Genomic DNA, 27,211 nt, shown 5'->3' with positions numbered 1-27,211 from the left:
CAGATCTACAATCGTTCGGCTCCTACGCACTCTGAACAGGGTCAGAAGCTGCACAGGAAGGACCCTGCAGCACATTTCTGATTCTCACGTGTGGCTAGAAAGGCTGAGTTAAAGACACCCTGTATCAGGGATGCTGATCTGAGGAGGAACACTGCAACATCACAGGACAGCAACATCTGTGTTCGCTGCTCTGCAGATCTGAGCTCCTCTGCGTGACGGACATCTGGCACGGCAGGCAGAGGTGCTGGCGGGAAACTCGCCGGGGCCCGTCCTGTCCCCCTGTGGTCACTGGACTCCAGGCACCTACGTGTCCTGGACACAAAACTCCATCCCAGCCCTGTCTGAAATCTGAGACCATTTCTGTACTTGAAAAGATGACTGAGACACAGTGACAGGAGGCAAGGAGAGAGGTCGGCCTCATCTTCTCCTGTCCAGAAGTCAGAATAGCCAAGTACACCGCCAGGAAAACTGGCCGCGGCCCTGTACAGGTAGGGCGCACGCGGGAGGGGCCCAGGGGTGCCTGCTTCGGGAAGCTCCACGGGACCGACGGTGCAGCAACTGCGACGCCCCTCCCCACACTCACTGCCCCCTTCCGTGTCCCCCCCAATCCCCCCCTCCCCATCCTGGACAGCGGGTCCATCGCTCTATCCAGAAGGGCGAACTATGCCACGCTCCGGGTTAGAACTACCCAACGGACCCAATTCTTCACATAAATTGTGTCTATTATTCAAAAGCGCAGGTGACCCTCCTTTCGTTTTGAACGTCTCGGCGTTTTCGTCCCACGGAGGATGACGTACACGGGAGGGCAGTCCTCCACCCTCGCAGGCCCAAACAGCACTGCCGGCTGCAGGTCCCCCAGCACCGAGGCGAGTTCCAAACCTAAAGACAGGCCTGTGCCATTTCAGGATAAATGTTCAAATTTAGGAGAAATGAATCATATGTCATTTTCTCATACGTTCTTTGTGATGACAAAACTAAAAATAGAATAATTTATTCCATTCTATTTTCTTACATTAGGCCATCAGAGCTAAGGGGCTGGGCAGAAGTCTTCTCATTTTAAAATTATATATAAATACTAATTATAAGTAACGAATAAAGTTATTGGTAAATAAGTGTCTTCCTTTCCATATCTCTATAAATGTTTCTTCCTTTTCTGCAAGCTTAAAGTAAATTCCTTAAAGTGAATTATTTTTGCTTGCTGATGACGGGCATGACAAATAACTGTATTTGCGGCAAAACGTGTTCCGATTCAAAGAGAAACAGTTCTTCCAAAGTGGCTAAAAGCTGATTCCCAACATAGGAGTTTGCCTCTTCGTGGGATGTGATGTTATGAGACCTCAGATGTCCAGATGCTGAGATGGGGCGTGACAGGCCCTTCTTCCTGGACATGGCTCTCTGGGCGTCACGGGAACCGGACCCCACATGGGACCGGGGAGATTCTGGAGAAAGCTGCCGCGGTCCGCGTGGTCACAGCCGTTTCTCAGCAGTGGCCGTGCCGACACAAGCCCAGATCCCGTCCACTAGAGGAGCCCGGCCTGACTCTGTCAGACAGCCGAGCGCGTGGGCTTCCCCACGGGCAGTGCTGTTGGGTCGGGTCTGCTCCAGAACTTGGTTTTCAGATCCACGTTAAGGACTCGAAGTATCACAGTCCTCTTCTTTTCTTCACCTTTGACACAGGCTTCTTGTACAAATGCGTTCAAGCCCACGGTCATCCCACACAAGAGATGGGTTTCTGGATGTCGCTGCGCCTGACTTCCTAAGGCCCCGTCGACCGCGCTGATCACCTGTCATTCGTCTGCCACGATGACAGGATTCGGCAGACACGACCGCCAGACCAGACACAGCTCTCGACCCTAACAAGGGGACACATCTGCCAAGGGGACAAGTTCAGCTCTGACACCCAGGCTTCCCACCCCTCGTTCTCACTGGAGGCCCTGTGGGAACGCTGGCCTCTCTCCTCTGAGGCCTGTGGCAATCATGCTCCTTTTTTCCCACTCTCAGGTGAAGAATGCCCACCAGTGAACACTGGGGGAAGCCCCCCTGCAGGCCGACCATCAGAGCACAGCCGAGGTCAACCTCTGGGCTGCACGAGCCTGGGACTTCCACCCGCTGCTCTCTCACCTGTGCGGCTGCGATCGTCCTGCTTGTACATGTTTCAGTACTGCTTTTTTCACTCAGCATCTCAGCGCAAACTTTTCCCTTGGTTATTCCACGGTCTGAATGAAGGCAGCCTTCAACGGCTCCATTGCACTGTGTCCACTTGAAGCTTTGTGCACAATTATCCTGCATGATTGGACACCGGGGTCCACAGTCTCTGAGCCCCGAGAACGTAACGTTAGGGGCAAACGTTCAGGTCCGTAGCTCAGGGAGGGCGAGGAGGCATCTGGCATCTCTTACTAGTTCCTGGCTTATAACTTTCCAAAGTCTCTTGCTGTCAACAGAACTGGGCATGGAAACATTTATAACTGGTGGTTTGTGGATAAGAGAGTAGTATTTTAGCAGTTAAGTGAATCTCAAGTTTCAGTACCTCTCAAATGTTGTTTACCCAAAATTTCAATATTATTATTGGTTGGGAAGAGGAGGAATTAAAAGTACATCCCCATGTGCCGCCAGAACCACATCTCTGCTAACCATGCTTTTACGTGACTTGAAGAAAGCAAAGCCCAGTCACAAGGTTTCGAGGTCAAAACACGGGCTGAACAGACTGTGATCTTAAAAAGCACCTGTCTTCCTGCCCACCTGCTGCGTCAAGGATTCTGGGTCTCAGAAGCGGGGGAAGATGCTCGAGGACACGTAGCCGAGAGGAGTCAGGAGCGGACGGCTTCCTGGGGCCTCTCTTCCTGGCCTCACAGGAGGCACCGCACGCCGGCCACGCAAGGCGGCCTCTGTCCTTCCCCACTGCCCACTCGAAGCGCCCGGAACTGGGACTCAGAACGTGCACCTCCACCGAGAAACAACACTACCTGCAGTCACGAGGTGTGCCTAAAGTATTTTGATTCGCATTTTAGACGTGTTACTGGGAAAACAGGCTTTGGTTGGTCAGGGCTGGTTCCCCATATCACTTAAAACATGCTTTCTGGGAGGAAAATCCGTTACTGCACTAAGGACATCATAAGATGCGCCGCACCCTCCCTACGCACACAGGTAAATAAACTTCTTAAACGTTTCCTAGAATCAGGAAATGTATAAGCAATTGAAGTGAGAATAAACAAATCCATTCTCATCCACTTTTAATGGCACAGTGAGGAACTGTCCAGAAGCACTGAGGGGGAAGGCCCGGTGCTCACCCGTCAGGCCTGGAGGCCACGGCCATGAGCCACTGGCCCACCAGGCCTGGACGCATGGGAACAGAGGTGGCATCTCGCGAGCCTCGGGGCCGGGAAGCCTGTAACTGCAGATGCCGGGCGCTCCCAGTGACCATCCAGGCTGCTCAGAGAAGGAAAGGCAGGTAAGAGGGGGAGTCTGAGGAGGGGGCCCGCAGTGGGGGCCCCTGTGGTCCACACACAACAGGGCGCAGGGTGGGCAGAGCTGAAGTGAAGTGTGACATTAACAGCGAGGCAGTTTAGGTGTAAAGACCGTTCTCCATGGGGAGGAAGCCCCATGGCATCAGATAAGGGCGATAAAGTGGCTCCGACTGTGGGAAAAGCAGGCTTGGTTTTCCCTCAAACTATGCCTGCTGTAAACTCCGCTAGAATACTCCTTTTCAGTTAAATCTAGTAACTACTCTAGGAATCCCGAGGGCACGTTGAAGAAGGACCGGACGGCCAGGTGGGCCCGTGGGGCCGTGAGGACATCCCGGGAGCCCAGGGAAGAGCCCGGGTACCCGAGGAAGCAAGAGGCCACGGCGCTCACCTCCTCCTGGGTTGCATCTCACAGCTGGGAGGACCAGCAGCTCTGCTCAGAAAGACTTATCTACAAGGTAAGTACAACGTGGGCCAGCCCCTCCCGGAAAGGACAGGTGACAGGGTGTGCGACGCGCTCCAGCAGGGCCGCTGTGACCCCTGGGCGGCCCGTACGCGGCTCACAGGCTCAGCCCTGCGGCGGATGGTCGGGTCTGTGTCCTCTGATTCCCCCCCCAACCGCCCCCATAAGCTGCCCTCGCACAGGCTTGAGATGCTGCTTCCATCAGAGGAAAAGGGAGAAGGAGGGACTGATCAGCAGTCTGTGCTGTAACCAGGCTTTAGAGCTGGGACGGAGGGTTTGGAGTCTGGGGGAAGGAAAAAGTCGCTCCTCTCAGCGGAAGTGGTCTTTCGCTGAAACCTGCCCAGCTCGACGGGGCCCAGGCCCTCCAGAGTGAGGAGATGGCACGTCACACCACAGCTTCTGGCTCCACCGTGGAATTATCCCTGGAAACAGTCAGTAAACTTACCTGCGTATATAAGACGATAACACAAAACCCACACAAGCTCACAAGGTAAATGACTTCTGATCTTAAAAGATCGTTTTTACGTCGCCCGAGTCCCCAGAGTCTGAGCCCGTGCTCAGCGGCAGGTAACCCGGGACTCACCGCCTGTCAACGCGTCCCCGCAGCGGCTGGGCTCTCACCTCCTCGCCTTCAAGTCGACTTTGTCTCTAAACCCTGCTGATACCCCGCCCCTCCCGCAAGACAGGGAGAGACATCTGCGTGCACAGGCCTGACAAGCTGATCCGCATCACGGCTGAGACCACAGCAGATACATCACCAACCTGGGAGAGGCAATCCATCAAACTGATGGATCCAACCCCCGACACGGCGAGCTGATGCTCGAATCCCTCCTCTGCATCTATCTGTGGGGTTCCCTTGCGCAGTCATCAGACACTCAATGGCCACGCGCTCTGTACCCTGCACGGAATCAACGGGTCGTGGTCCCACAGACCTTCAGCCACCAGAGAACTGAGCATCCACCACAAGGCACCCAAAACGTACGACTGCGTAGACACGGCCCACGTTGACCCGGAGCTTCCTGAAGATGGGTCAGAAGACCAACGCTATCTGGGCACGGAATCTTGACTTTCAAACTTCCACTGTCAATTTAACTTTAATCGGTAAATGATCTTTTGAAGTTGCCAAGGTCAGTGTGTGGGTCCTATGAATCTCCTCCCTGGGGGGTGAGAGCTCTCCATGGTCTGTGGGGTAGGGAAAGCCGTCTCGCTTTTCCACAGCGCCCACTGAATTTGTGGGGGGCTTAGCTACAGATGCGTGAGGGGACGGCTACACATCATCAGTTTCTACAAAGTTCTAATCACTCAAAATGGGCATTTAGAAAATAAAACCCTATAAAGAATACTGGAGCCAAGCGAAAACTTGGGACCAGAGAGGAAAGGGCAGACTGGGCCGTTCAGTTTGACTTTCTCAGCGTGAAGACTGGGAAGGATCGATGCTTCCCTAAAATTACATAAAAAATTGTTGTATTCGAGCACTTTTCCCCTGGGGAGAATCAGCTTCCACGTGCTTCTCCACGAGGCTGAAACCAAAAGCGGGCATGGGGGACACAGCCTCTGAGTGCAGCCCCGGCGCGCGGCTGTCCCGTCCCTGCAGGTCCGGAGCCCCCAGACCACTCGCAGCTGCTCTGAGATGAGCCCTCGCAGACCGGTAACTTCTGGGCAGCCTTCTGGAGACCGCAGGGCACCCGGCCTGAGCCCTGCAGGCCAGGCGGCCCCCAGCCGCGCACGTCTGCCACTCCTACCTGGGCACAGACCTGACTGTTACGTGGTCTCCGGTCACTTCTCTAAGGACACACGGACACTCGCACACCACGACGGCGCTGACCTTTATCCCAGAAGGAGAGCATCGCTGGGAAGCACGTGGAGAAAACCATTCGGCCACTGTTTGCACTGAACCCGCCCCATACACAGCCTGCACATTTGGGGTATTCCTCGCCATTTTCACACATTCAGTCCACCTCACTTATCTCTGTGCGTTGGGTCTGTCTTCACCCGAGACTTCGGCCACCGACGCACCCTGGGCTCCACCCCTTAGGTGCCTTGGGAAAGTTGGAAAGTTCTTCGGTGGGACTCCGTGCAGTGTGCCGGCCGCACAGGACCAGCTGGGTGGAGGGGTGCTAACAGGGCTTCACAAACGCCATCCTGAGCGTCCAGGGTGACAGGATGTGCCAGCCGGCAGGCATCCTCTGGCGAGTCACCCACAGCAGGTGCCCTGCAAACCTGCGCCCGTCCCTCCCCCACCTGAGTGCCGGCGGACACCTGACACGTGTCCTCTGTTTTAACTTCCAGGGCCGGGACCGACTCTGATTCTCTCCGACACCCAGAAACGGACTCTAGGACCGAGACAGGCACCTCCAAGAGGGGAGAGGCTCGGGGCTCCCGGCGGACACAGCGGGTGCTGACTAACGCAGGCAGGTGAATCCAGAGTCCGCTCTGAGGGGTTTCCTTTGATAACAATTGCAGCAGTTTACACTAATATGGTATCTTTGGTGAGATCTCAAGCTGGTTCACACACGCTAAGCTCCCTTCCCAGTACTTTTGTGTAGTTTAGCACGGTCATCCTTCATTCAGAAGATGGGGAAACGGATGCTGAGTCAGGGGAACGTGAAGATGAAGCCAAAGGCGCCACTTTCAAACGCCGCCTTCTATCTTAACCCCTATGTATCTGACCCCAGGGTTTCCCCTCGCTGTTTCCTTTTGATGAATAAACTAAAACCACTGCCAGTGGTTTACATGAACAATACCTGCAAAAACCACACCCTGACCTACTGTCTACGTGATGGTCAGGGCACAAAATGTCACACAGACAGAAGATGCAGGAGAAATAATGACATCGTCGACTCACGTTTAAAATAAATATACACTTTACTTTTGAGCCTGGGATACAGACCATAAAGTATAAGGGTATCAGAAATAAAGTCCAGCTGCCTGGAAAAATTATAAAGATGAGGAAGGAAGACAGAAAAGAGGTTGAATTACTTAAAAAAATAGAGCAACGTCATGAAAAATGCAGACAAGGAAAGGAGAGTATTTCTAGTAGGCAGTGGATGGTTTGGTTTGGATTTCAGCAGAGGCCGGGGACAGAACAACCTAAACGTTATTTAGCCAGGGTCGGGGAGGGCAGCCGAGGAGCGGGGCACCTGAGTCAGGAAGACTGACGTCAACCTAAGCGTGTGTGCAAAGGTGTTCCTGCTGACGAAAGCCGAAAGCCACGGCCGTGGGGTCTGTGTTTGCCCCAGAGCAATGAAGCTGTGAACACAAGACTATGTAGGATCCAGACTCGGATGTGAGGCAGCTGGACGGGAAGAAACGTGACCTCGGTGGACACTCCCACTGGACAGGCAAAGGCTTTGTTTCACGTTTAGCCAGACAAACCCGATGTCAGGAGGGAAGTACCGGCCTTTTGGTAAATATGTTAAAGAAACCAACAGTTAGCCCCGTGGCCTTGGCCACCGCTGTCCTGATGGGACAAGCCGTCCTGGCTTCGCTGCAGTGGGGGCTGAGCTGCCCTCACGCCCTCGGGGCCGGGGTGTGGTCACCCAGCACCACGCAGTGACCGGGCCAGGCTCTCGCCGCCCACCCCAGGGCTGTTTGTCCCTGTCCCCACCCCTGGCTGCTCGGCCTCCCTGAGCGCCGGGGGAGGAGACGATGCCAAGGGAGCGGCAGCCACCCGACCTGTAGGGCAGCTGCGAGGGGCTGGTTCACGAAGAGAGCATGTCATATTCACCAACCCGAGGACAGACCACATCCACGGGCATGCAGGCCACGTCCACGGGCCCAGAACAGGCTCCGCGTCCACGGGCATGCAGGCCACGTCCACGGATGAGCCAGGCTGTGAGAACGGCTCCTCTCTCACCTCAGCAGGTGGCACTCGGCACAAGGACCTCAGAGGAAAATCACAACTGTTCTGACCCACATTCTCTCTCTTTTGTTTTTCCTATTGATCTGATCCACAAGCCGTTAGAATTCTGATTTCTTCACACTGTCACTGTAAGTTAACATTTTTAGCAAGAGAGCCATCCTCAATCAGGTCACTCCTCTTCATCTGGGAAATGTAACAGTAATAAAAACTGTATTTTGGATACCTGTTTTGGACAGCATATCCAAAGCCTACTTCAATACATTTGACTGAAAGTTTTACCAAAATAGGTGCACAAAGAGGAAGACACTGCAAGCCTAACCTTCCAAAACTAAAACTAAATCGAATATTTCTGTTCAACATCTTAACATGCCTTAGAGAAAACTCGACATATTCCCCCAAGTTCAACTGTGGTTTTAGAGGATCACAGTTGCCCCGTTTCCTCTGCTGACCTATTTTCCAAAAATAATAGAAACAATCTGAATTTAAAATGTACCGTGCCTTTCTAATATCACTCTGCATAGAATTAATTTCATTCTCAACAAAAATCCCTGAAAAATAGGGAGACATTTCATTATAAAGTCGAAGAATATGTAAAAAAATGAATAAAAGCGTATTTAGATTGATCTTCTTGGAACGACTGTTAAGGACCCATGTTTATGAGATTAACAAATCCCTGTCTTAGGAGAGAAGGGTCCTCCCTGTTCCCGACATTGCCCGTGAATCACAACAGCTGCGAACTGTTTAAGAGTCAGTCTCCACCAAGAACCTTGTTTAACTAACTTAATGGAACTGGTTAAGGGGACGCCTCAGAGTGTGACTGGTCAGTGGTCAGAAGACACCTGTCAAAGGACAGGTGGGTGATCTCAGAGGCAGAGGGACTCTGTAGGGCTTAAGGATGACTCCTGGATGGTTGTGAGACTCACAACAGCAAGAGCAGGAAGGAAGGAAAAGAGGTCAAAATGCAGGAAGAAGAAGAGGGTGAGAAGAGAGGGGAGGAGGGCCGAGCGCTGCCCAGACAGCGGAGGGTGCACCGCGGGGGAGCCTGGAAGGGGCCCCGGCGCCAGCATCCCCACGGGGCCGGCGTCTCCACGGGAGACCTCGTGGTCCCTGCACCACGTCTCCGCAGTGCCACTGCTTCATCCCCAACCCGGAACGCTCTCTGGGTCTCTTTTTAAGCCACAAATCTCCCCCAGATCCTACTGTTCTCGTGCCCTCACCTGGCGCTCCCTCAGACGTATGTGTGGTTGGACCTTGTCTGCGGTGGCCCAGGTGCACGTTCCCTGTGTCTTTTGAGGGTGTGTCTGAAACTTTAAACTGACAGTTAACTAGAATCATCCAACTCTTCCTCCTCCTCAAGGTGATTAATAATGTGTTTTCCACACAGCAGGAGACACTGTGGTCCAGCAACTGGTCAAAGTGATTAATTCAGTATTTTCTCCCAGTAGAGCCCTCTCCAGAAGGAGCCCAGCTCTGTCAATGCCTTGATTTTAGTCCCGTGAAACTCAGTTCAGCTTCTGACCTCTGGAACCGTCAGATAATGCGTTTGTGCAGTTTTCAGCTGCTCTGTGATCGTTTGTTGCAGCAGCAATAGGAAACCAACATAGATTTTCGGCTGTAAAAGTGATGTCCAGCTGCCTCTGAGAAGCAAGCACAGAGACGGGTTTTCGCGGGAAGATTCCTGCGGGAGGAAGAGGATGAGGGGGCAGGGAAGTGACAGATGGCGGCTGGTCTCTAGCCCGTCAGTGATACTGAAGTTCCTGGGGTCGCCCTGGAACGTGCTGGACCCCGGGGCCTGGAACAGCCTCTGGGAACAGACTTCCGCAGAATCTGAGGGGAAAACCACCTCCTCACCTTTCACCAGGACCGTCGGCTCCACCATAGGATCAAGAAGCAGAGCTGGCCGCACTAAGCAGCAAATGGCCTTTTCTGCCCGAAGATTTCGGGGCCAAAACTAAAGACATGTTGAAAAACACGAAAACATCAGGAGCTGAAGAGCTCGAGGAAGGCTTTCAGATGTCTTCTGATAACTAATGGCTTCACAGGCCTGTACGATGCTGCTGACGGCGATAATTACAATGATGACAGTAAAGAAAGCACCTTACACTCAGACGAGCCTTCCACCCTTACGAACCAAGATGCTTCGCCTCCCGCCTTCCAGGGCACGTCAGTTTGGAACTAGGTCTCTGCTTATCCCTGAAACGCAGTTTGCCTGAGCTGAGGCAGGAATCGCCTTCCAGTTCATGTCAACTCTCTGGCATCAGCCCTTTAAGCCCCTGAGGAACCTCGAAGGCAGGCGCTCGCGATGGAGGGTGGGGAACACGTTGGTCTGGCCCCGCGGCTCTCGGACACGAATGCTTAATATATGAATTCTTAACCAATCTCCTCAGACCGAGTTTCTGAGACTGACCTCCTGCATCCAAAGCTGCCTGGCCGGGGACCAGCTCCGGCTCACGACCCCCCGCCCCAAATGCCCCTCTCAGGGCCTCAACTCGCCTCACGGACACGTAGCCCCAAACCCGACTGCCTTCCTCTACACCAGGCCACCGGCGCCCCGAGGCCCTGAGGCCCCTGCCCCGCGAAGGGAGTCCTGTCCCTGGGTCCCCGACGGGGAGACGGCACCCCAGTTCCCACCACCTGCGCGTCACCACCCGATCTGGTCCCTGACCCTGTGCCCTCCATCTCTGCAGCGTCATGGCGCCTGTCACTGTTCTTCTGGCCGCCACCGCCTGGTCCAGTGAGCGCCCCACTGCTCCTGCCCTGGCCCGGCCTGCAGCTGCCAAGCCGACCCTCCCCTGGGGGAGACTCGCTGCCGGCTGAGGGCCTTCCCTCACCCACCTGCTACAAGGACTCACTTCCACAGCAGGAATTCAATAAACACTCCTGCTGAATTAAATCTCTAAGGCCTCAACCCTATAGGGATACTCTATATGTGCTGATATACCTTCCGAGAAGCTGAAGGTAAATAAGAATTCTATTTTAAATGTATGTGATGAATGCACTAAAGGATTCCTGCAACGAATCCTAAAAACTGCAGAATCTTTTAGTACCTGGGCACTGGCCCGTCTCTTAGTTTAGGGCTGCACTACAAAAGGCACAAAGCGGACCTGGCTGTTAGGTACAGCGCCTGCTTGGAACAGCGGCTGAGCGGAGCTGGGCGTTCAGCAGCGGGCCGGGCACATCAGGCGTGACTGTGCGGGAGGTCCAGCCGGGCTGCCGAGCTCGGAAGCAAGAGCGTCAGCCGTGGGGGCAGCTCGGAGCCCTCCGGCCGCGGCAGCCAAGTGAGCGCTCAACCGTGCCAGCAGATGTGCCGGTGAGTGAAGAGACCAGCCTGCCCTGAGCCAGGGGTGTGGAAGCGAAGCCACAGGAGGCCTCGAGGGAAGAGACAGGCCGCTGCAGACAGACAGGGACGGAGCTCTGGGGGGCCCAGAGTAGCTAGTGTCCACAAGTGAACACTGTGCTACGAAAGACAATCAAACTTGCTAAGGAATTATGAGCCTTGTCGGACGCACAGAGCAGAACAGGTGGAAGAAGGAAACACAGATAGTGTTATCTATGAAATCTCCATGAAAAGCCTTCTGAATTACAGTTATTTCAGAAGATAATTATGGCTTGATAGAACGGGAACAGCACTGCTGATTTAAGAAACAAACAGCAAATAGGGATTCCTAAAATTCTGGAATACAGATGTCAGCGGCCGGAGATGAGAGGGAAGAGAGAGTGGCTGGTCGCATCTCCGGGAGGAATTCTCTCCTGTGAGTGACCAGAGCCCCTGCAGGTAGCGGCTGAGCTCGGGGACAGATTGCTCTTCCTAAAGAAAGTAGCTGCAGAGGCTACAACACATTTCCAAGATGTTGGAATTTATGTTGTAGATGTCAAGAGGTCATTACTATGATTACAAATGAGGATAGTCATTACCTGCTCAGCTTTTTTGGAACAAAGGTACAGATTTTATAGGAATTCCCTATTGGTACAAGGAATGAAAGCATCTACATTAAGGCTACCGGGGAGATTTTTGGATGCAAACAAAAAAAATTTTTTTTTAATATAAGGGAAGGTATATAGTTATGTATGTTCACCGAGGTATTTAAGTCTTTAACGGCATCATTCTAATCTGGATCTAATCATAAACCCTTCAAGGAAAAACAGGAGGAAGTCGGGGGCATTACGGTCGGGACACAATTATTATTTCATTAGACGTAAACGCTCTTGAGGGGACAGGAGCCGAGGGAAGAGCCCAGGCTTTAGGAGGAATGTCACCCACCCTGGGGGTTCCGTACAGGGTCTTGTGAAGCACGGGGGCCGCACTGTGGAACAGCTGAGACTCAACTGGAGAGACTGAAACTACAGCTCTCTCGGTTAAGTTCAAGGAAGGAAAAGGGCAGGAAAGGCCAGCGCGATTAAGGAGGGATAGAAAGATTAGTACGAGGAGCCGAAGAGGGAGGCTTACAATACATAAACAGTGATTTCGAGATATAAACTATTTATAAAATACAAGCAGTGAGAAGTTCAGAGAATAATTACAAAAGAGGAAGCATTGTGACAGCATTCCACGCCGTTGCGCTCGGGCAGTTATAAAAGCAGAGAACGCTGGGCCTGCAAGTTGACGCTTACAGAATAAGGAGCCCGGCCTCTCCTCTTCCAGGTCCCGGAGCAGAGAGAGGGGCTCGCCCTTCACTGCTGTGTCTGCACCCCCTCCGCCTGGCCCCCACCATCCAGACGAGGAACAAAGGAAAGCAGGGGCGTAGGGGTGGGATTAGAGCCCTGGAGGTCAGAAGGATCCGGACCGGGAGAGATGGGCGCTTCTGTCAGAGCTGGAGGAGACGGATCCGCGGGGAAGGGAGGGTCCAGTTTCCTGCTAAGGGCAGGGACGTGTGCGAGGGGGTGAGAACAGCTACGGGGGAAGAAGGGACCGTTTCAAGACCCCCAGTGTCCAGGGATGGCGCTGGGCGAAGCTCTAACTGGTATTTATACAAGTCCTCTGCTGACAGATCAGATTCCTGAGGTCTGGAAAGTGTTACCCAGCATTATTCTAAACAGGGCTATGAGATAGAACAAGCAATTATGGGCCATTTAACTTAACATCATTTACAGAAAAATATTAGGAAAAGTTTGCAGAGGGGACAACTCAACGAGCATATGGTAATTTGATTAGAAACAGGCCACATGTTTTTACTGAAGGAAGGTGTTGCTTTAACTAGCCTGTTGGCCTTCTTTGAAGTTACTGCTTTCCCAGCTCTAGATTTTAACTCAGGAATTTTTTCTAATATCTATAAAGAATGCGAATAAACATTAAGTATCTAAGCAAAGAAAGCAAAAACCAATCACAGCAGAGGACATTAGAAATACAATGGCAAGAAAATCGAATGTTAAAGACAAATAATACAGCAAGGAAAAACTTAGCTCCATCACCCAGTAGAGTTTAAATCAAGACATTTTTCATGGAAAATAGGTGATTTCAATTTCGGTCTGTTAATGTGTTTCCCATGCCACTTCCTAAAATGCTCTGCAGAAAAAAGGCAATTTTTTTGTTTGTTTCACTGAAAAAAAAAAAAAAATCTTAGCTTTTTTTTTTTTTTTTAAGTGAACTGAACATTTGGCGTCATTAAATTTGGTACATTAGGATGAATACTTCCTAATCCAACCTTTGTGAATTTTCCAAGTTAAAAATTCTCAAACAAAAAAGAAGACATCTTCGTTATTTTAAATTAAGTAATAGGTCAATGTTAATTTTCTCCTATTTACTTGACAATTCCATACCACTGAATAGCTACTGAATCTTCAGAAAGAGGGTCAGAAAGGATAAAAATCAAGATAAAACAAGAATAAAAAAATCAGAGTACCTATTAGTGTTTGCTAGAAGCCCTGATTATACCATGTTATTGACTTTTTAGTGGTTAATACATACACTTCACCAGTGATGTCCTTCTACTTTTCAAAAGGCACTCGACTTGAGTAACTGACCTATTCCTCTCCACACTCTCCACGAGGGCCGCATGTGTCTGTCTCGTCCATGCTGAATTCTTAGGGTCTAACACAGGATTTGGTAAACATTTGCTGAATGAATGAATAACTAACAATAACAGCATCAATACTGGTATTTTACCACGTGCCAGACACTGCTCTAATGAGCGCTTTGTGTAAGTGACTCTCTTAATTCTCCAGCAATTCTTTGAAAGAAGTTTGACTATTAATCCCATCTTTAAAGACAGCCAAACAGAGGCACTGAGAAGTAACACGCCTGAGATCACACATCTGGTAACTCAGGCCGTCTGGCCTTAAGCCCAACCCCGCTTCTTCCCTGCACACAAATGCACGATGCCAGGGCTCTGCGTACATGTACAGGCAGAGAAAACGCCAGAGGGGACAGAGGTACAGGACCCAAGTATTCGTGTTGCCATCACCAATGCTGGGATTCAGGGGCAGTGGGAAATGTAAAGTCCAATTTCCAGGATGAAGCCCCCCACAGCAGTAAAACTCCTAGACATTCAAGGGAAGCCCAGAGGTGCCCAGAGAGGGAACCAGAACACGGGACTCCGCTCAGCTCAACCGCACGCCAGAGCCCTAAGCTCAGAACAACACTTTCAGGACTTTCCACTCTGGAGCAGAAGCAGGACCAAAGATTTTGTGGCGACAAAATCAACGAGGGAAAGGCTTTCGGCTGGGAGGTCTGCTCTGTACAGAATCACTGGCGGCCTCTTTGGGGTCAGCGCTGGCCTGTGCTGCGTAAACAGCCTGCCTTGGTCTGAATCTCATTCAGAAAACAATGTAAATCTTTATCTCCCTTTAGTCTTGCTTTAGAATACCGGTGTTCTATGACCTGCTTTTTCTCCCCAAATTTTCTTTACAGCATTTTTTTTCTTTCCATCATTCTGGACCCACTGGACTCTAAGAAGATCTAGTTTATGTGTTTGTCTCTGGGGTGTCCTAGGTGCTGAAGACACAGGATGAGAGCTGATCAGGAGAACAAGCTTTTCTAGAAAGCGAGGAAGGATGAGAAGGAGGCTGTGGTACTTGGAAGATGGACTTGACCACAGAAAAGGGAAGGACACAGCTGGACACGGAGAATTACACGTCTCCCCACATCGAATGCTTCTCAGACCTCATGCCAGCGACCCCCTGGGTGTGTTGTTTACGGCACAGACCCAAGTGCAAGCTCGCGGGCGGGCTCCAGGTCTCATCCCCTTTCACCTGGAGGAACACCATCACCCCCGAGGCAACTCCAGGTAAGGCTGTCAAGCCGATCCAAGTTCTGGGAAAACTGCTGTTCTGAGGAATGAGGTGAAAAGTTTAGGCTCACCACACAAGAAGGCTTGCCCGACAGAGCCCTGTGCTGAGTGGAGTGGACAAAATTACCGCAGGCTTCAAAATCCAAGACCAGAGGCAGTAAAGGGGATCCGGGTGGTGGGGAGAGCTCGATGGGTGAGAGAAGAGCCTAGGAAAGAGGAGGGCACCCTCACGTTCAAACACCTTTTGTGCAAACAGAGTTGCAGAAGAGGTACGACAGGGACACTGGCCAGAACAAAAGGACGGAGCCTCGCCAGGAAAGAGGGTCCACAGGGACTTCAAGAACCGTCTCGTGAGCCCAAGGGTCCTTATCAACCCCACACGGTGCCCAAGGATGGCTGACAGACAAGCTGCTCTTAACGACCTCCTAGCTTTGGAAACGAGAAGGGCCACGGTGAAGTTGTTACAGGGGTTGACGGTTGGCTCCGTCCGTTTTCCACTCTGAGATGACAGTTTTCATTTGCGAGCACAGAAAAAAAGCTGCCTGTTTATGTCCCAGGAAAACGAGAGCCCGTGGCCCATCTGTGGGCCTGGTGGGAGGCTCCACAGCCGGGTCTCCTTGCTGTGTCAGCAGGAGCGTGCTGGTGTCCCCTCCCTGGGACCAGCACATCCTCTGCTGGCCACACCCACCCCCATCAGCACCATTGTTCACTGTGTGTCAAAGACCGGCCCCGCCCGGGCCAGGACAATGCAGCCTCCACAGCCCCAGTCGCCAAGCACTGCTGATTTCCTTTCCTTTTTATTCGCTCCTGTGAGTAAGAGCGCATGAAATGAAGTGTTTTCTTTTGTTTGAAACAAGACAGTTTGAAGGGTGATTACCGGTGACAGGTTCACTTTCGATCTTTCTTCACCGTGGCTTTTCTGATCTCAGAAAGTTGTACAACAGATAGGAATTCGGTTCAAACACAGGTAAAACAGGTTCCAGGATTCTATTTTCAGGGTTAATATACATTTCGTTCGGGAACCACCACGTTTGAACATTTCTCTCTGAAGCTGCTGCTTTCTATCACCTTTAGGTACCTTTAAAACGTTGAGTTTTGTCACCACAGTGAACGTGGCCCACATTTAAGTGACAACACCAAGCTACAAGTTCTTATAAATCTAGGAAAGGAGCACGTTATGCTCAAACAACCTGTAGGTCATTTCTTTATACAGGAACTTCTTTTCATTTTTTTGTATTTTAAGATTTAGTATTTGATTAAGTATTATTACAGATTGGGACGGTAAGAAACATTAGTAATTAGTGGCTAGTCGTGTTTTTAAAAATACTAAAGTAAATATCAGGTGGAGAAAGGAGCATCGATAAAATTGAAAGGCAAACGGCAAACTGCGGGGTGAGGGGCAGGGGTCAGAGAAATGCCTATGTCAACAAGGGGGATTCTTTCACCCCTCAAATTAATAGATAATGCGTGTTCAGTCATTCAATAAAAGTCTGAATATATACAGGAACTTCTGTATTTAGAAATTTATGTGTTTATCCACCCATCCACCAACAATCATTAAGCACTGAGTTTATCATCTAAGATAGTAAAAAAGGTCCTTCTCCTCAAAGAGTTCGGAGAAACTCTTTGGAGAAAAACACGTAAACAGATGAGTATAGTAAATTATAATAAGTGTTATAATATAGTTCTGTATAGCATATAATGTATCAACAGATACAAAGGAAAAAGTAGAAAGTTCAGTGGTGGTAGTATGTCGGCCAGAAAAGGATTCACAACCAGGACAGTACTTGAGCTGAGGCTTAAAAAGTGTGCAGGGCTTAACACCGCTCAGGTTTTTGCGTGTGTATGTGAGTGCATGTGTGTGCATGTGTGAGTGCGTGTGTGTGTGTGTGTGTGTACGTGAGCGTGTGCACTGGGATCTCCAGACCCTGCGGGTCATGGGGGGCCTTGGAAGGCAGACGTCCTGCAGGTACCGGGGCTCAGCCATCAATCAGGCCACTACCTTGATGGGATCTGCCTTTGATCTGAGCCTCCATTTCTGAAACCAGCTCTTTCCCTGGGTGTGTGTTACCCTGTTTTCCTTTATACAGCAATGCATTTTGTGGCGAGAATAACACCCCAAATTCAATTCCCCGGGCTCTGGTTTGGGGAACGCGCACTGAGGGACGACAGAGAGCCCGGGGCAGAGCTGGGAAGCCTGGCTGCAATGTCCAGTTAGTGTTTTCCCCGCCGGTGGCCGGGGGTGGCCCTGCCGCCAGGGCCGAGGCTCTTACCACTTCCGTTGGCCGGTAGTACTTGAGATCCACGGTCACGTGAACTTTGCCGGTCTCCTTGCACCTGCCCACCTCGTTTTCATTCTCTCCTTCCCACCTGGAAAGGAGACAAAGAGCTGATCAGTCCCAACCTGCCTGGGAGCATCGGGCCAGGCTGCCGGGCAGCGCGGCTCCTCCCTGCAGGAGCCAGAAGCTCATTAACTCAGGAAACACCGGCCGGTGCTTACCCGTGTTATGAGGGCAACAGCGGTTCTGAAGCCTTTCCAGATCTATGTCAAAAGGGCAGGCCTTTTCCTTCCCCTTTAAGGAAAAAATCATGGTATGTTCAGAAGTGAGACCTCAGAAATGAACAGATTAGCCAGAATAAGGAATTGGGCAACTTTCAGGGATCTCAAAGATTCTGCACCTCTTTAGACTACTCTTGATAAAGTCAATTATTATGAATTAATCTCTTCTGTCTCTCCCTTCCTTATTTTTTTTTTTATTTTTCTAGTTTTAGGAGTATTTATTGTAAATTGAATGCATTCCATTTTATAATAAGTTTCATACCCTAATTAACCATTCATTTCATCCCCGTATTCCATACAAGTGCCCTTGCTGTACCCAGGCAGCAGTTGGTCCCATTGATAAACCCCAAATGATTAAACCTCCAAAAAGTGCATAATGAATCGGTTGATTTCCTGCTAAGAGATGGTCTTTCAGCATCTCTTCTTTCTCTGATTCAGCTACGATGCTATTTGGACAAGTCTTCTTCCTTAAACATCCACAGTCGACAACAGTTCAGGATCCCAATAGCAGCCCCCTCTTCTCATAAGCTGAGGGGCAAGTTCACAAGTTTCAAGACCAGCTTCTTGCTGGAGTTCCATTTTATGTTCTCACTTTTACAGAAATGAAGCCACTGGCTTAAAGCTGACCTCTGGATTTCTACAAACTAATATCCAAACAACAAAAAATACTATATAATTTGAATTATTTCTACAAATGGAACTTTTCGGCAAAGAAAGAAAAGAAGTTACCAAGTAATGTCTGACTTCAATGCTTATCCTCAGGCCTAGTTTGCTTTACCAGCTGGTGAGGAATCCTGTGACAGGACAATTCTGTCACAGTGGAGATCAAAGGAAAGAATAGAGCATTAAGTTGGTTACTTGACTGTGTAAATTACAGGTGCCATTGAAGATGGACATTAAATGTTGATCGTGGTTGTATTTTGGACATAGGTTGGGTATCAGAGACTTAAAGTGGTCTCACAAGCTTTATTTCTAATCAACCCCTCAAATGTTCTATCCTCAATTCACTTTTTGATAGCATAAGGATAATATTTCATTGTTGGAGGAGTGATCCGTTTATGAGCACGCTGGATTTGCCAACGTAATAAAGGCAAATATGAAAAACAGCCCACAACACAGAGAGAATTACAGCATAATATGTTGAACAACAAAAAAAAATGTACAACTGGCATTTTCCATGACTTTTATATTAATGACTCAAAAAAGGGTGTTTGGTAATTTACTTATTTGGTTTAATTTCTTACCCTTGCCTAGACTTATTTGGCAGGATCAGAGCTAAGTTTTTGGAGCATTCACCTGGATATGGTGGGTGGATGTTTTAGAGTATGCCGACTAAAAGTGCTGTAAAACGGGAAAGGCTGAGGGGCTGGTGAGCCCTGTCATCTCTGACGGATGAAGACCAAACCTTGGCCAATATCCACAGTAAGGGAGAATATTTGGTAAAGTCATGATTTTTAAAAATTGCCTATCTAATTCTAAAGTTGGTTGTTTTAGTGGAACCTCTCTCTGGTGACGCTTTCATCAACAGTAAAGGATATCTGTTTCTCAGGAGCGCGTTTTAGTTTTATTTTTGTTCACATTTCACGCTCGCGAAGAGAAACAAGCTCCGCACACGCCTTCCTGATGGCATCTGCACGGAGCCAGAGGGTCCAGAAGCACGTTTTGCTGTTTCTTCCAGCTGTGGCTCGGCATGTAATCTGCGATGGGTCAGGCTGACGTGGGGACACGGACACACGTGACACCGCCCGTCGTGGTGGTGAGTCTGAACGGAGGCCACAAGCTGGAGGAATGGTGATTCAGACCCACATATTTACAATGAATCTTTCTGAAACCACACACGTAGCCACATACATATATAAGTCGACGAGGCCTCGGGAAAGGCGTCCCCTGACCGGGGTCACGTGTGGCACAGGGAACGTGGCAAAGCTGGTCGCGTCTCCAGACCAGGGGCTGGCGGACTGTTTCTGTAAAGCACCAGACACTGACGAGCTCAGCTTTGCCATCACGCGAGGCTCTGCTAAGTATTCTTCCTCATTCGCTGCCTCCTCCTTCTCTTCCTCATTGTCATCTTTTTAAAAAAATTTTTAACTACCCTTTAAAACAGTAAAAACATCCTTAGAGGACAGTAAAAAACAAGCCTTGGCTGGGGTCTGGCCTGCAGACCGCAGTTGCCCCCCTGCTTTAGGCGATGAGTTACTGACACATCCTCACCCTTGACCCCAGGAAAGCATCCGGTTCCGGTCCACACCAGCAGGCTGACGGCCGGCTCGGCGGGACCTTCCCCGGCTGCTATGGACTCTCTTGGGCTGCCCTGCAGCCTTGGGCCAACACTGGCACCTGTAACAGCAGCTGAAGCGGGAGGAGACGGCCAGAGCCTGCACTAGAAGTGAGCTGACGCCGTGCAGGCACCTGCAGGCCGCTCTGCCTCTGCCCGATGCTGCCAGGCGGCCTGCAGGCGCGGCCACGGCCACGGCCACGGCCGTCTCTCAGGGCACGGCGCTGCCCTGCGATGACTATGGCTGCGCTGAACAGCCAACTGTCCCCAAGGGAAGGGCTCAGAGCAGGACAGCGGCGCAGAAACCGCTTTCTAATTTGCACTAGGTCTGCAAGAGGGCAATAAGCAAGAGTGTCGGCCAAGGGCCGGAAAGCATTGTTACAACAATACACAGGACACTTGTGTTAACCAGTAAAAGGTAAGAGCTAACTTGTCCTAACAGGTAGTGTTATGACTCAAAGCAGAGCTGCAATGTTCACGAAATGACAGTGGCCTGACAGGAGGTAGGGGATTCAGCTAATTAACAGGAGTTACTACCCGCTAATTCAGCTCAACAGCTCACTGAGCAGGGATCCAGTATAATCCAAATTTGAAAATAAATTGTTGGCTCCTAATAAGCATTAAATAGCAATAGAAAGCACTGAAGAATCTAGCACAGTAAGTCAAGATGAGGCGCTATTAAACTCTCCCCAACCAGGAATCCCTCTAAGGAGCAAGCAAAGCCAAGTGAGCAGCCGAAGGCAAGTCGGGGACGTCACAGACGCACGCAGGGATTATTATTATTTTTTTTTTTAGAAATTCACGTTCTTTTTTATTTATTTATTTATTTATTTATGACTGTGTTGAGTCTTCGTTTCTGTGCGAGGGCTTTCTCCAGCTGCGGCAAGCGGGGACCACTCTTCATCGCGGTGCGCGGGCCTCTCACCATCGCGGCCTCTCTTGCTGCGGAGCACAGGCTCCAGACGCGCAGGCTCAGTAATTGTGGCTCACGGGCTCAGCCGCTCCGTGGCATGTGGGATCTTCCCAGACCAGGGCTCGAACCCGTGTCCCCTGCACCGGCAGGCAGATTCTCAACCACTGCACCACCAGGGAAGCCCCAGGGATTATTTTTATATTTTATTTTATATTTTATTATTATTTTTTTTATTTAATTTAATTGTATTTTTTTAAAAATTTTTTTATTTTACTTAATTTATTTTTATTTTATTTTTTTTTTTTTTAAAGAGCGCAGGGATTATTTTAAGGAGCACTACTTGACGAGGGTCCACACACGGAGACGGGAGGTCAGCAGCGGCTACAATGTGCTCGTGATGGGCACGGGGCGCCCTGGGAGTGTCAGCAGGTCCTGGGCGAGGACGGTGCTGGCACACACTTCTGTTCCTTCCTCAGACCCCCTGCAAAAACGAACACGCTGACAAGGGCTGAACGACAGGAGAGACGAGAAGACCCAAGTTCTGGGAGCCGGAGAGGAGACGGACGAGTGTTAAAGGACTGGGCAGAGGCCCCAGAAAACAGACCTGCAAGCTGGCAGTGGGGAGGCTGAGCATGGGTCCACTTGGCCCCCGGGGAAGCCCAGATACTCGGGACAGGGGGTTGATTAAACTCCCCCAGAAGCAGCCCGATGTCCAATCCCCTCCCAGGGTTGGCATCACTGGGCAGTGGCCTCACCCTCCGTCCTGAAGAAGGCGGCAGGATTGAAGGCCACTGGGCCCTGCGAGCGTGCAGCCACCACACGGAGAAGAGGAAAGGTAAGTGGATTATACGCTGAACGCCCAGCCTCCTCTGCCCTGAGGGGGTGCTGGGGTCAGGCTGGTCCCGTTCCAGGGAGGAGGCTGGGGACTCTCCTCTGGGTTCAGATTCTCCAACTAAACGGCCTCCAGAGCTCCCAGAGCACCCAAGAGCCCCCAAGCTCTATGTCCTCAAAAACCCCAAACAGCTCTTTAGGCCCCCACTTGTAAACATGATCAGAAAACCGAGGATTACCAGACACACATACGAAGACAGAAATCACAGCAGACAAGCTGAAAAACAGCAACTTGGAGGACACAAACAGGGAAGATAATTAAAAACAGAACAAAACAACCAAAAACTCACACACATCACTGCTAATATCTTCAGAGAGACAAGGGAAGATATCAAAGAAACAAAAATAAGATACTGAATAAAAAAGGACAATTTGAAAAAAAAGATTTAGAAATTGAAAAAATTCAGAAATTAAGAATTCAAGAGAAGATTTTGAAGACAGAAATGAGGAAATCTCCCAAAAAGTAGAGCAAAAAGATGTAGATATGAAAAAGGAAGATAAGATAAATCAGAAGATGGCCTCAAGAGGTCAGTATAATAGGATTTCCAGAAAGAGAGTAAAGAAAATAATTATCTTAAAATATATGAAGAAAATTGATCAGAGCAGATGAACATGCATTTCCAGACTGAAAGGGTCCCACAGAGCACGCAGATACCATCTCACGGAGTTTCAGAACACGGGGACGGGGAGGAGGTCCCCGGGAGCTCAAGGGGATGGGAGTGGCCCAGAGTGGCCCCTGGGCTGCCACGGCAACACTCAAAGTAAAGGCAATGGAACAACGTCTTCAAAGTTCTGAAGGAAAGTTATTTCCAACCAAGAAATGTACATTGGCCACCTTGTTAATTGAGGGCAGGATAGAGATATTTTCAGATATGCTTGGTCAAAAAATATTTGCTTCCCATGCACCATTCTCAGGAAACTAATTTAGGTTTGGCTTCACCAAACCACAGAAATTTAAAAAGATGTCAGAAAATCGGGGATGACAACCATGCACCCGGTCCAGGTGGGATCAGGCCGGAAGGATCTAGAGGGGCTGCTGCAGGCGACGTGCCCGAGGGTAACCCACCGGCCCGAGCACCTTCAGGGAAGACGGAGGGGAAGTGAGTGACAAACGCACGGAGAACGAAGCAAAGACAATTGTGAGGTCTATGGTAAGCAAGGGACACCTGTTCAGAAAGGAAGAAGGAAGTTTCTTCCTTCTTCTTCAGGTTTGAAACGCAGACCGTAGGTCTCCAGGCGCTCAGTGTCCCACTTCGCTTCCCTTAATAAGAATCATTGTTACTAAATAAGCGGCTCCAGCTGTTACGCTGAATGAATGAATAACCAATTACAACAAAAAGGGTGAAATTTAAATCCCTGTTCCCGCGGTTCCAGAAGAAGGCTGTTCCCGTGACTCGCTGGAGGGCAGGCTTCCACACCAGGACCCCCTCCTCGCGCAGCCCACCGATGCGGCACAGTCTGCGCCTTCATGGGGAAGCGGTCTGGGGGCTGAGCGGGTGGCAGAAGGCCGCACGGGAAGGGCTCCCCCCCACGCGGCGGGAGAGAGCAGACCGTGTCCTCCGACAAGGGCGCTGCATCCTATGGGGCCCCCCCCAAACGCGGCTTTCAGTAAGAGTTGTCCATTGGTCAGTATTTCCTCTGCTTTCTTCTTTTCCACCAGTATCACTGGAAACTACTAAACAGAGAAGCTCTCCTTTCAAACTGTCCTCTCTCACACTTTATCTGTAGGAAATCCGACGGGTGTGATTAACTCACTGGACAGAGCCTTGTGGCGTCAAGCCTAATGAGGCCTAATGAGACTGGCTCAAGAGATCAAATGAAAGACCAGAGACCACGGTCCTCAGCTGTGCGGTGACAGCGGCTTCTAAGACAGCCTCCGCGTTCCTGCACTGCCTTTACGCGGCTCTTATCTGCCTGCTTTATTTGTATTTATTTTAACTCAGGTGGGGTGTCCTATCCACCCCCAAAGAATGTGGGTGAAGTTTCTCCTGCTTTACAGCATGAAGCGAACTGTACGGTGGCCTGACCAGGGGCCCGCAGTGGGGAGGTGGCGATTTCGGGAGCAGAGCCCCACTCTGTCTGAGCCCCATCACAGTTCAGGGCTGTCTGCCCCCTGCACCTCCTCTCTGGCCCCGCCTCATCCCCCATCTCCCTCCTCCCACCTCCCACAAATCCTCAGCTAGCACCTAAAAGTGCCAGGTGCTGAGCCGAGCCGGGTGCTGAGGACGTGGGCCTCTGTCCTTAAAGGGCTCGAGGCCTGGCGGCCACACAGGAGGCATGTGCATGGCAGTAGAAGGCAGACGGGGGCTGTCAGAGGGCCAGGCGGGCACCTGGCAGGATGGCCGGGGCAGGGTGGTGGCCTCAGGGAGGCCTCTAAGCTGAGACCCGGCGGGTGAGCGGGCGGCAGGTGTGCGTGTCTCTCGCTGCACCCGAGGTGGCCAGGCTGTTCCAGCCCAGTTTTCAGCCTGCCCGCTGCCCACAGCCAGGTTACTAACGCTCCTCTGCGCCTGCTCTCATGCCGTTCCACCCATTTGGAAGGCTCTCCCTCCCCTGAACTCCCAGCCACGTCTCCCACTTTGGCCAAAGGCCCGCTTAACTCCACCTTCCTGACGACATCACTCCAAACCTCCATCACGGGGCTGTTCTTTCAGAACTGATGTGATAAATTTGCACAATACCATCATCTATTTGTATATATTTGTACATAATGAGTTCTTATTATCATCTAACTAGAACCTACACTTCTCAAGGGCAAGGAAGTGTCTTGGTTCTCTTAGATGATTTTGGCTGTGAGAAAAAAAAGAAAATGTGCAGAGAGCACGTTTATGGAGCGTCCGCTCTGTCTTCAGTACAACGCCCCCCGTTCCATTAGGTAACTTACAGAGGCAGCAGTTATTCTGAGGATCTAATGGATCCTTAGTTAAAGAACTTAAATGACCTGCTACCCAGTGAATTGCATCAACCGTACATGAAATGGAACAAGGGTTGCCCCAGCCTCCAAGACACAAATAGCATCAGGGCTCACGTCAGACCTACACACGCTGCTAACACAAAAACCTGTCACTTGAATTAAGGTTCACATGCCTTCAGGCTGTTATACTTTGGGGTTTTTTAATGGGTTAAAACCCCAAGTATCTTAGAAGTTCATAAATATAAAATGATAGTAGGGGGACTTCCCTGGTGGCGCAGTGGTTGAGAATCCGCCTGCCAATGCAGGGGACACGGGTTCGAGCCCTGGTCCAGGAAGATCCCACATGCCGCGGAGCAACTAAGCCCGTGAGCCACAACTACTGAGCCTGTGCTCTAGAGCCCGCGAGCCACAACTACTGAGCCCGCGCGCCTAGAGCCCGTGCTCTGCAGCAAGAGAAGCCACCGCAATGAGAGGCACGTGCACCGCAACGAAGAGTAGCCCCCGCTCACTGCAACTAGGGAAAGCCCGCACACAGCAACGAGGACCCAACACAGCCAAAAGTAAATAAATAAACAAACAAATAAATAAATAAATTTATTTTTAAAAAATGATAGTAGGGCTTAGACTTCCCAGTGGCGGGAGAGATTCTGTCTCAGCAGTGAGTGGAAGCTGGTAGGGAGAGTCTAGTCTCTACACAGACATTTCTGAAGGCCTGGGTCTGGTCAGAGCGTCTCCACCAAGTTCTCACGGTGCTGACACCCAGCTTCTCAAGAGGACTGATTCTCCCAGCTCCACGGAAGATGCAAGTGATGATATTTCTACCCCTCCGTGTCAGAGGTTCCACTCAACTTGCTTAGACGGTATGGGCATCAGACAAGTAGTAAGCAAGCTGTCAGGTGGGGCTGCAGCTCCGGGGGCTCAGAGGGGGAGAGTCTGAAGAGACGTGGCCGAGGATGGCACATCTAAACACGTGTAAATGTACGGAACTTTCCGGAGGAAAACACGCAGAGCCACAGGGACTTCCCTTCTCCCGACTCCCGCCCAGCCCAAGCAGAGCTGCAAAGTACGTCCTGGGGAAACTCTGTTCGTCAAAAACGACTGACCAGAAGGATGTGCTTTTCTCCAAAAGCAACTGGACACAGTCAAGGCTCAGGACGTTCTCCAGGATCGCCTCACAGCAGACACGCCAGCCGTGGGACACAAGCTCACACCCGGGGCCTCGACACCCAGCCTCAGGACACAGGCTCACGCCCAGGGCGTAGACGCCCAGCCTCGGGACACAGGCTCACGCCCAGGGCATAGACACCCCCCCACCTTAGGTGCCCTCCGGGCAGCCTCCAGGCCCAAGGGCCAGAAATCCCACCCACCAGGAAACAGTCCCCAATTAGGGGAAGAACGTGCACAAACACAAAATGCTTATTATCTCAGCCAGGAGGCGTTTAGAAGTGAGTTTCTTTTTCAACGTATAATAACGTTTGCCCTTGTTGTTTTGACTGAAAATGTAGATACGATACCACAAACTATGATAAATATTTCCAATGGCTAAACATCTCCCCAGCAGCAGACGGTGGTTCTCACATGGTTGCAGGCTATTTCTACAACTCTCTTCTCAAAATTTAACAAGATTAATGACAGAAAATTAGTCAAGACAAGTATTGGCCTGTTTGGTTTATGCATCACTTCAGCTATAGGAGAAAAGCACTTCCTTTTCACATTACTTAGTGATAAGTTGATGGGAAAGTGAAACGCAAAGCCTAACACTGACAACAACCCTGACAACACAAACTCCTCCAAAAACACACGTGCGCGCACACACACACACACACACACACATACATACACATACACACACACACGTACACCTACATACACACATACACAGATACACATAGACACACATAGACATATACACACACACACACGTACACCTACACACACATACACATACATACACATACACACAGACACACATACACACACGTACACCTAGATACACATGCACACATACACATAGATACACATACACACATAGACACACATACACACATACACACACATACACACACATGTACACATAGATACACATACACACATACACATACACACATACACACACAGATACACATACACACACGTACACACAGATACACATACACACACATATACACATACACACACGTACACATAGATACACACACACACACACAAATATACACACACAGACACACACACACCGGGATGTTCTGGGAAGAAAATATTTGTTGTCACAAGGGTGCCTTCTCAATGTAAACAACCAAATGGGAACTTCATTGCCAAACGTGACCTTAAATTTTATCAGGACTGCATGTGGTACTGACCTGCTCCCCTGAGTATCTTCTACTGACCCAAAGTCACATGCATGTGCTGTTTTCCAACAAATTCAAAGCAAAAAATCACTCAGTGATGTCAAAGACTTAAGAGCAGACATTTGTGCCAATTCTAAATGTATAGATGGCAACCCATTTTTCAAGTCTTTTCAGTGAAAATTTCAACAGATATTTTCAAAAACAGTAGAAGAAATGGAAAGTGACAGCAGATAGTAAACAGCTAAAGTGAGACTCTTACAGATACTGACTGGTGTGCCGTATGACAGGAAAGCCATATGATAGG

At 50.3% G+C, this 27,211-nt stretch overlaps 1 protein-coding gene across 4 annotated transcripts in view; it reads right to left on the bottom strand.

Annotated features, from left to right (window-relative positions):
* The window catches only part of GMDS (GDP-mannose 4,6-dehydratase), a 489,935-nt gene that overhangs the window by 49,433 nt on the left and 413,291 nt on the right, over positions 1-27,211 (bottom strand). For all 4 annotated transcript variants that reach the window (XM_082345680.1, XM_082345678.1, XM_082345677.1 and 1 more), the window contains one exon: positions 17,286-17,382. In XM_082345680.1, coding sequence (XP_082201806.1) covers positions 17,286-17,382 — 97 coding nt within the window. The remainder of the gene's footprint in view (positions 1-17,285; positions 17,383-27,211) is intronic.

The sequence above is a fragment of the Balaenoptera borealis genome, assembly GCF_965194805.1.
Source record: "Balaenoptera borealis genome assembly, chromosome: 12".
In the NCBI taxonomy this organism is placed as follows: domain Eukaryota; kingdom Metazoa; phylum Chordata; class Mammalia; order Artiodactyla; family Balaenopteridae; genus Balaenoptera; species Balaenoptera borealis.
Note: the sequence above shows the minus strand (reverse complement) of the source record. Positions and strands in the feature narration are given on the sequence as shown.